Source organism: Pteropus vampyrus, unplaced genomic scaffold (genome assembly GCF_000151845.1).
Source record: "Pteropus vampyrus isolate Shadow unplaced genomic scaffold, Pvam_2.0 Scaffold121, whole genome shotgun sequence".
Classification (NCBI taxonomy): domain Eukaryota; kingdom Metazoa; phylum Chordata; class Mammalia; order Chiroptera; family Pteropodidae; genus Pteropus; species Pteropus vampyrus.
In genome coordinates this window covers 1,570,191-1,579,917 of record NW_011888902.1, presented here as the reverse complement: position 1 = coordinate 1,579,917, position 9,727 = coordinate 1,570,191, and the positions used below count along the sequence as shown (strand labels likewise).

Genomic DNA, 9,727 nt, shown 5'->3' with positions numbered 1-9,727 from the left:
AGAGCGGTTTTAAGAGCTGGAGACCCTGGAAGGTTGACCGACTGTATGTCAGAGGATGAATGAGAAAAAGGACTCTCAGATGGTGCCCGGGTTTCAGGAAGAGAAAATAGAGGAAATGAACAGCTTGGGGCTGGAGATTGCAATTAGTGCACATCCATTAATTCAATAAGCATTCAGAGCATGTCTCCTCCGAATTCTGCGCTATACAAGTCGCACTGAAAAAAGTGGAAGAAGGTGTCCTGGCAAGTGAGCCATAATGGCCGTCAGGTACTGATTTGATGAACACGTTAACAACCACACGATGTGCCCGGAGCATCTAGCTGGACGTCAGTGAGGTGAAATGTAACTAGGAAACGTTGTTTAAAACGCATGTAAAAATATCTCAAGTTAGGACGGGATCTCTGAGAACTAAGGGCTGGTCTCAGAGACGCGGTTTTGATTTCTTTACATCTTTGAGAAGAGTGACCAAGCAGAGAGAGATGAGCGAGGACATAAAGACCCCCCTTAGAGAAAGACCAGAGGCGAGGATGGGAAGAATTTAGGTGGGCGTCTACTCAGAGAGAGAGTGCCTTGAAATCTAAATTTAATCCAACAGGTGTGGCGAAGTAACTTTAGATTTTTAATGGAAGACTATTAAGACTGTTTAGATTTATAGAAAAGTCACAGAGATGGATGTCCTGTGCCCTGTTGTTAATATTAATAGCCTATGTTCCTGTGGCTCATTTGCCAGAATTGATGAGCCAGTGTTGGCACATTATTAACAAAAGTCAATACTTTATTAGAATTCCCTTTGTTTTAATTTGATGTCTTTTTCGTGTTCCAGGATCCCATCCATATTTTTAGTCAACAAGTTATATTTTGATAAGATGAACCTGCTTACATGTAGAATATATTAGACGGGGTAAATCTGAACTCAGAGAGATTAGAAGACCATTGTGCAAAAAATAAATAGATGAAAAGCACATAGATTCACAATCCTTTATCTGCAAATCTGAATTCTGAAAGCTGTGAAAACCTAATTTATTTGTGGCCAGACCTAAGTTGACCTGTATTTAATGTGGATATTCATTCATTTAATTGAAAACAATTGTATCAGTGTGTTTGATTACGGAGTGCTGTCCCAACCCCCTCTAGGCATCTTAGAACATACCTCTCTAAAATTTGAAGAATTCTGAATTTTAAATACATTTTGCTTCAAGGGGATGGGGACCTGAGGTGTGTACAAGTCCCTTTATTAGAGTTGCGTTGTTGGGGACAGACAGGAAAGCACTACAGAGTCACAGAAGAGAAAGAAAAAATCTATAGTAGTTTGGACAGCTAAATAGCAAAAAGACACAAACTTCCCAAAGTGATTTTAATACTCTAACATCACTGTGCATCGACCAGCATGTATGTTTGTAAATAAAATGTGGATTCGGTGCTCTTAGAAAGTATTACTTTTTTTCATTAATGCTTATGTAGTATAGGGAGCTTCATACATTCTCTTAACTTGAAGAAAGTTAAAGGTTCAGAGTTCCTAAGGACAGTGTCACTTAAATTCTTTTAGTTTTTGTTTATATTTGTTTTCAAAAACTCAAACAGAAACCGAGATGAAATTTTATCTTCAAAAAATATATATATGGATTTAGACCTCATCTATAATTTTAATCTTTTTTTTTAAATACTCAATTTAAATACTTTAAAACAGATTAGGACGTTAATGAAAAAAGTATTATAATATAAAAATTCACCTGGGGCAGTTTTCTGATTAGTGAAATTAAGAATTACAGTATGAAGAGAATATGTGTGAATTTTTAAAGAACGTCATTCACTTTCTTTAGAGGACAAACCGTTTATCGTATGACCTTATTTTGTTTTAAACTATGTTATCACATTTCTTGTATTAGAACTAATATTAACAATTAGTTCATGTCCATCGAATGCCTACTCTTTGTTTTAACTTGTATGTTAATTTTGACACGCTCCAGCTTCTCTATAGGAGTTATTTTCACATACTCCTTCATATTGGTAATCTTTTTTTGCTCAGTTTTTGCCCGGAGAGACCTTAACTTTGATTTAATCTGGATCGTTACTCTTGTCAACTATTTTTTTTCTTGCTGAGTCATAGAGTTGTTGTGGATTCTTAAGTAATATCCTTTCCAGGATATTTGCCCATGTGGTTATTGTGAAAAGTAATTTCGTCGCAGGCTCTTGTATTTCATGTGTGGAAGAAAGGCTTAGCCTGCTTTCGATGGAGCCTATTCCCGTTTCACCGAGCGGCGGTGTCCGCAGCTCGAGCGGAACCGCATGGCATGGGATAGGAGCAGTGTGCGTCGGAGGAAAGCAGATGATGAAATGCATCCATTGTGTCAGGACCTTGTTGCAGTCACATCTGGCGTCCCGTCAGGATCCCGTTAGCTTCCTGTGGTTTTACGTGCCCAAAATAATATGCTCTGTAGTTAATGGAACCAGGATATTTGCAGTTTGAAGAATTAAAAAAAAAAATCATCTTATTTCCTTTCAAATCTTTGTTAGGCTTAAGGTCCATCTCTGAGCTGCCATGTCTTTTAAATTTTACAACTGAGAGATCAATTGTTCTTCTGATCTGTTTTTTTTCTTTTCCTTATGACAGTGATTCCAGCAGCCTCAGCAGCACTGATGCTGGTCTGTTTACCAACGATGAGGGAAGACAAGGTACTGAAAAGTCATTTTTCTTCTCTCTTTGGAAAAAGTCTTCATTGTAAAGTTATCCTTATTACTAGTTGTTCCATAAGTTGATGACTGCGACCCATTTACCTTATGCACACTACGTAGTGCACTGGGGTTTAACTCTCTCACATGCCGTGGACGTATCTTGTCTTCATAACCTCAAGTAACTGACTATCTCTAATGCTAGTATGCAGAGCTGATAACACCGAAGGAGGGTTATCTTCCTTCAGGAAGCTTTACATACCTCAGTCCTCTCAGCTTTGTCTCTTTTAGCAAGTTTACAAGACACTGGTTCTCATTCTTCACCTGATTTCAAGTGTATTTAATTCTGTTTAAGCATTTATATAGTTGGATTTGCAAGTCATTTGTCATTTTTATTCAGCTGTGACATTTATTCACCCTATCTAGTTTGTAAGTAATTAGACAATTTTCATGGATTCAATATTGTAATTGTTAAACAGTAATGTTTTACAACTTAGATCTCTTCCATCTTAGAAATTTCCTGAGGCTTTTCATACTTTACCGTGACATTATTTTGAAACTACCTCTTCTGGAAGAAAGTAGAAAAACCTTAATAAGGGAGCAGGAGGCATACGTGCAGATCTTCAATCATAAATGTTATATGTATTTCTTAAGAATCTTTAGAGGAAAGCAGTAAATTCTAAGGGTAAAGGTACTATTTATTGTTTTAAATATTAGTAGTTTAAAGATGCTGTGAGAAAAAGGACAACATAATAGCCACCCCACACCGTTGTTTCTTAGATAATAATTTTCTTAGACAACATTTTTTTCTCTTGGCAATACCAGTAAATTAAGTGATCATTCTTTTCTGTTTACTTGTAAACCATTTGTCCTGGATAAATAGGTACATAACTTTTAAAAGCTGTAGACTTTTTAAAGTGAAGAGATTTTGCTAAAATATGGTAGAACCTCAGGGCTAAGAGCGAGTTTGACTATCTCGATAATATACCTAAGTTCTCGTTAAAATACATAGATCTACCCAAAGCTATAGTATAACTGTTGAATTTGGTAATGAAATGAAATGAAAAAACTCTAAAAAAAATAACATTTTAATAAGCCTATCAATCTTTGAAAAGCATGGAGTAGCTTAGAATATTATGCTAGCATTTATTGTGAGCTTATTATATTTCACATTGCTGAGTGCTTTTTTTTCACATTTAATTTACTTTAAATTCTTATTAAATTCTTTAAACCCCCTTATGATATCTGCCCGCTCCCCTTTTTAAGATGATGAAACCTAGGCTAATAGCGTTGCAGTAACTCCCAATGTTACAGAACACTAGAATTCTAATTGATCTGTTTGCCTTTAGAGCCCAAGTTTGTAATCTTTACCTACTTGATTTCCCTGTTAAGAATAAAGTTGTGTCTCACATCAAGAGCAAAATAACCTTGTTTTTCTATAGTGAAGTTGTCTTAATAGGAATTAAGACCTAGGGTAGTCAGTTTCAAGGGATTCCCTTTCTTTTCTAATGGTTATACCTAATCTGTGAAATTTCAATATAACTCTCAGTAAAAGTGCTGATATTTATGTGTTTTGAATTGTGATTTTTTTTAAAAACTAATTTTTATTAAATCCTCAATTGAAATACTGGTGACTCTGGTTTTCCAAATGCTTAAAATTTTTTTCTCCCTTATAATTTGAAATATAGCTGTTTCCCATAAAATCATTTTCAGTTGAAGCTTACATTTTTATTTAATTTGCATTAAAAAATATTTGTAATGAGAAATGGAAATCAAAAACTTTTTCTAAAGGGAAAAGTTTGTGGCAGTAGTTTTTTATAAGAATCATGAAGAAACTTTTGAAGAAGACTTTTGAATACAGATTGTATTCAAAATGCTGTTTCTCTCTTATTTTTAAAAGCTCTCTTTTTCTGTATTTTTGTCTCTTTATTATTCCTTTTTAAAATAAAAAATACTATTGATTCACACCCAGGGCACGTTTCAAACTAAATTTTAAATTGATCAATACGCCACGGTTACTTATGGATGTTCTCAAACTTACTGTGACTAGTGATAAAAAAACACCTTGTAGTAGTCCGGTATAAGTTTCTTTGTAAACTCTGCGGTATTGTCACTTTTCATTTAAAATCAGCTTTTTCACAGCTATTGGTTAATGAACTTAATCAGATTAATTCCATTTAGTCACATCTGTTCATGACTGTTTCCCCTTTTACACTCCATATACATCATGAAATTAAGCTAATAGATACCATTATCAGCTGCAAAGAATAAGTTCTGCAGTTTTATACCTTTTAATTTCTGGCAGGAGATTAAGGCCTATTTTTCCTTAATGTGGAAAGGATAGCAATTTAAATGGATTTTTCTATAGTTTTTGCCAAAGGATTAACTGGTTTATTATTGTTTTTCGCATTTTTACATTTAGTTCTAAAACACAGCATTTTATATTTTTGTTGATGGCAGTTCTTGTTATAGTGTTAAAAAACCATTTCTTAAATGAAACTGTGGGGTAGAATAAAGGTTTTATATATATATGTATATATAGATATAGATAGATTATATATATAATTGCCAAATAATATACAGGACTCCCAGTTAAATTTGAACTTTAGATACCTAACAAATTATTTTTACGTATGTTTAGTATACATACTAAAAATTCCATATACATACTCTATATTTATATTAAAAATTAATCATTTATCAGAAATTCAAATTGAATTGCTCTCTTGTATTTTTTAAATCTCAACCTGACAACTGGCTTTATTTGGATAATAAAGCCGAATCTTTGGGGGATTTCTTGTATTTGCACAGGTGATGATGAGCAGAGTGACTGGTTTTACGAAAAGGAGTCGGGTGGAGCATGTGGCATCACTGGAATTGTGCCCTGGTGGGAAAAGGAAGACCCCGCCGAGCTAGACAAAAATTTACCGGATCCCGTCTTTGAAAGTATCTTAACCGGTTCTTTCCCCCTTATGTCGCATCCCGGAAGAAGAGGTCAGTAGCGCTTCCTGCCGGGTGGGTACCATGGGCTCTAGTCAGTCTAGGGATCTAAGGCAAAATTGGAAATGAAAGGCTGCAAACACGAGATGCTGTAACGAAACACGTGGACCAGTAATTCAGCTACTGCATCCGTCGTGCTCTCAAATTATTAGAGAGGTTTGACGTGGGGTCGTGCGAGCCCCACCGTGAAAGTGTTGACATGACGGGAAGGGGACATCAGAAGCAAAGGAAAGCCCCGGATGACACCCTCATGCTTAAGCAGTCGATATTGTGCGCTGCCCACGTTAGACCGCGGCCCGGCATGGCTTCAGGCCCTTTAAGTTCAGGCTTTGCCTTTTCCCCACGGCTATTCGAGATGCTTCCCTTCGCCCACTTACTTACTTTTTGAATCCTGTCATTGACAGGATCTTTTTCTATGCCCCAGTGACCATAGAGTCCCCTAAGTTGAGTGCTTGGATTTTCCAGGTTTCCAAGCTAGACTCAGTCGCCTTCATGGAATGCCTTCTAAGAACATTAAAAAATCTGGAGGGACCCCAACTTCAATGGTAGGCATGCTTTTTTTGTTTGTTTAATTTTTGTCATGTTTGCAAATGTATTCATTTCTATGGAATAAAAAGCCACATCCTCATCCTTTATTCACATTCTAATGTTATACTCAAAAATAATCCATTTTTTTGTAGGCTACAAACTGGACCAGTGAGATTCCCCTATAAACCAAAGCTTCTAATGCTAATAAATTAGTTTCGTTTTGAACATCTGGGGAATGGCATTCGAGGGAACCTGGCTCCTGTCCTCTCCCCTGGAGGAGAATCACTGAAGGGAGAGCCTCTGATGAAAAGATGGGGCTGTTTTTGCTGGAGGACTGGCATGCTTCCTTTGGGAGAAGCTTTCTAGGGATCTAGGTTGGCCCAGGGTGGGTAGCAACTACTGTAAATTTTATATATTTTTCTCTTTTATGATTTTTCTTTTTTACATTGAAACCATTTATGTATCACTTGCTTTGCCAAACTGCTAACAAAAGCTAGAAAATTAAAAACGTCCAGATGTCACGTAGGTATTCTTTAATGTTTATATTGTGACTGGTTAAGAACTAATTTTTACATTACCTGACTGTTGTAAATAAAAAAAAAAACAAAAAAAACGTGATGCATTAACATTTATGGTTCATTTCTAGAGAAAACGTATATAACTAGCATTATTTAAGATACTTGCATTTTACTCAGGGTAATTTAACAAGGGCTAAGATGAGTAGTAGGTAAGGTTGATCATTTTTTCTAGAGCTTGTATTTTAAGTTTGCTTTCTACTTGGATAATCTGCTCTGTATCTCAAACTCATTGTATTTTATACTACAGTTTTCGTTGTACTGCAAATCATCCTCGCTTTAAGCTAGCCGCCGTGATTACTAGTCTGTGCTAACAGAATCATTTACTACTACCTTTTAATTATGTGCTTTGTCTGATACCTGAAACCAGTCAAAATTATCATTTGGCTTAGAGCTTATCGAAATCATGTGAAAGCTGATATTTCAGAAAACTGTATGACTCTGAATCATATTTTCATGTTTAAAAGTGAGAGCTGCTTGCACATCCTTAGAATGACAGACCGTATGTGTCACTGTGAGTGTCAAAAATACTTGCATGAGCTCATTTTCTCCAGGCAGAAGGGAAATGTAACATTTCTATTGGTAGTATAATTTAGACACTATACTACGTTCAGGCCATTTGCATTCTTCAAAATGGTTATATTAAAATTATATTTTTAATAAGTTCAAATAATTGATGAAAACTGTGATTTCATACCTGTGTTTTTATGTTATTGTATAGATAAATTGTTAATTCAGCATTTAATGGCCAACTTAAATATGATGATTGGGAAAGAAACTTGGAGTTGACATGACCTTTACCTAAAGTTATTGCGATATGGAAGATTTCAGCAGGAATGTGTGACGTTTTTTAGATTGCTTGTCTAACTGGAGAGATTAAAAATGATAAAGTGCAACTCTGAGTCTTTACCTTTGCATATTTAAAGTGATATTTTAGAGGTACAGTAATGTGGTGTTTGGTAATTGTGAGTAAGCTTTTTTATGCTATGTCCTTTGCAGTGAAAATTCATGATTTTTTTTTTTTCCTGAATTACATGAATACTTTTATTTTATGTAATGACTGTCTTTTGGATCTGAATAAGTCACTTTAAAACCTTGGCCTATGAACTTTGCCTTACCGATCATGAATCTAGATGAATGCTACCTAGTTCTTGGTTCAGTTTTACCTATTTTTATTTTTGGTTCACTGCTTGCTTGAGCATAGCTGGGATTTGTAGCCCATTTTCTAGGCTTATTGCAATCTCACTGTGGTATTTTATAGAAGCTATTACAACTGATAGGCTAGCTTCATGGTATTGATGATACATTGCTTACCCATAGGAAAAGCTGCCTTTCCTTTCTAAATTGTAAAAAGGTGATTAAGTTTCACTTGATGGAGATTTACTATATATGTGTGTTTATTGTGGAATGAGTGCATTAGGCTATAAACTGTTTTCCTGGTCTACGTTTTTTGTATTCAAAATTTTACTGAAGACAATGGGCTTTTTTCAGATTTTCTTTCTTTCAACCCTGGATTGTCCTTGTTTGGATTTTTAAGTACTGTAATTTCTCCCCCCACCCCTCCCCGCCCCGAATAAAATATCTGACTTGGGCAAGAAAGGTAAGAGTTCCAATTTCTGCTGATATTTTTACATTCCTGAGCTGCATTTCTTTGTTGTTGTTGCTCCATACCGTCCATATTATTTCTAATAATCTAGTTTTAAAAATCATAAGCTCACAGTTGTCTTTAAATAGTACCCGTGACTTCCAGTTATAAGAAATGAAACTTAATTCCTCAGATTTTCACATTGGAAAGCCAGGTTACTTCTAAGAGATTGAGCAAAGTCACACACAGGTAGTGGCTGTTTCTCATTGAACAGAACGGCACTGAGGAGTTTCTTAGGCACCTGCGCAAATACAACGATGAAATGACCGAGGGAGAACCTTCTACTGAAATACTAATGCAGATATTTTGGGGGAGAAAGTTTTGGAGTTTTCATTATTCGCCGTAATTATGTCCCATGAAGTTGCTGCAAACACTGAATACTAAGCCATTGCTCCCAAGGGAGCAGTAGGGTTGGGTTCCCGTGAGCCTCTGATCACGACGTTTCCATTAGTCGATCAACCTCGTTTTGTGTGTGTTTGTGTTTAAAGCACCTTATTTGATACATATCGTTGATTCATTAACATTCAGCTCTCAGCCAACAGCCCGTACTGTAATTCACGCCTGAACAAAGCTTATCTAACAGATTTTTCCTCCACGAGGCACGTCCCAGCCTCCTCGTGCTTAGGCACAGGCGACCGCATTGCAGCTCTGTGCCTGGGGGGCACTCACAACAATGAACCACCAACAAAAAGCACAGCGGTGTGAAAGACGTGACACTAAATGCACCACACAAAGGGCACTGTGCACTGTATTAGAGCCGAAACGGGAAGGCAGAGCCGTGCCTTTTGCGACCTCGGTGGGGAGTGCCCGTGTGCGTCCTGACCCAGATTTGCCCTACTCATGTCCGTGAATGATCACAGAAGTGCCACAAGTGTTGAATTTTTGGGGTTGCAAAAAAATATTAGCAAGTATGCAAATTTGTGAATGTGGAACCTGGAAATTGTCATGGCGACCGCCTCTAGTTTCGCGGAGAGCCAAGTGACGTCGTAGGAAATTCACGGGTTTCGATGGCCCGCCTTGTTCTCCTCTTCACTCTGTCGGTGCAGTCTGAACCTCGCATTCTCTTTCTGCTAAATGGAGACAATAATTACTTCTAAAAGTGTGGTCAGGATTAAATGAGATTATGTTTACGTGATGGGTCCTGCAGCATCTGTCACGTAGTGTATATTAAATAATTGATAGTTACTGTTATTAGACATATTAAACACAGAAGCTCATGATTTAGAGAACATTTGTATTGTGAGTCCAAGTGCAGAATTTTAGACTTTGAAACTTTTCGTATTTTAGTGTAATATACCTTAGCATATAA

The 9,727-nt window shown here is 36.4% G+C and overlaps 1 protein-coding gene across 5 annotated transcripts in view; it reads left to right on the top strand.

Moving 5' to 3' along the window:
* Positions 1-9,727, top strand: part of GPATCH2 (G-patch domain containing 2) — a 150,585-nt gene that overhangs the window by 13,491 nt on the left and 127,367 nt on the right. For 4 of the 5 annotated variants that reach the window (XM_011366120.2, XM_011366122.2, XM_011366121.2 and 1 more), the window contains exons 3-5: positions 2,612-2,673; positions 5,482-5,664; positions 6,136-6,215. In XM_011366120.2, coding sequence (XP_011364422.1) covers positions 2,612-2,673; positions 5,482-5,664; positions 6,136-6,215 — 325 coding nt within the window. Of the gene's footprint in view, positions 1-2,611; positions 2,674-5,481; positions 5,665-6,135; positions 6,216-6,350; positions 7,670-9,727 lie in introns of those variants that run through there. The other variant, XM_011366123.2, reaches the window with a different exon arrangement.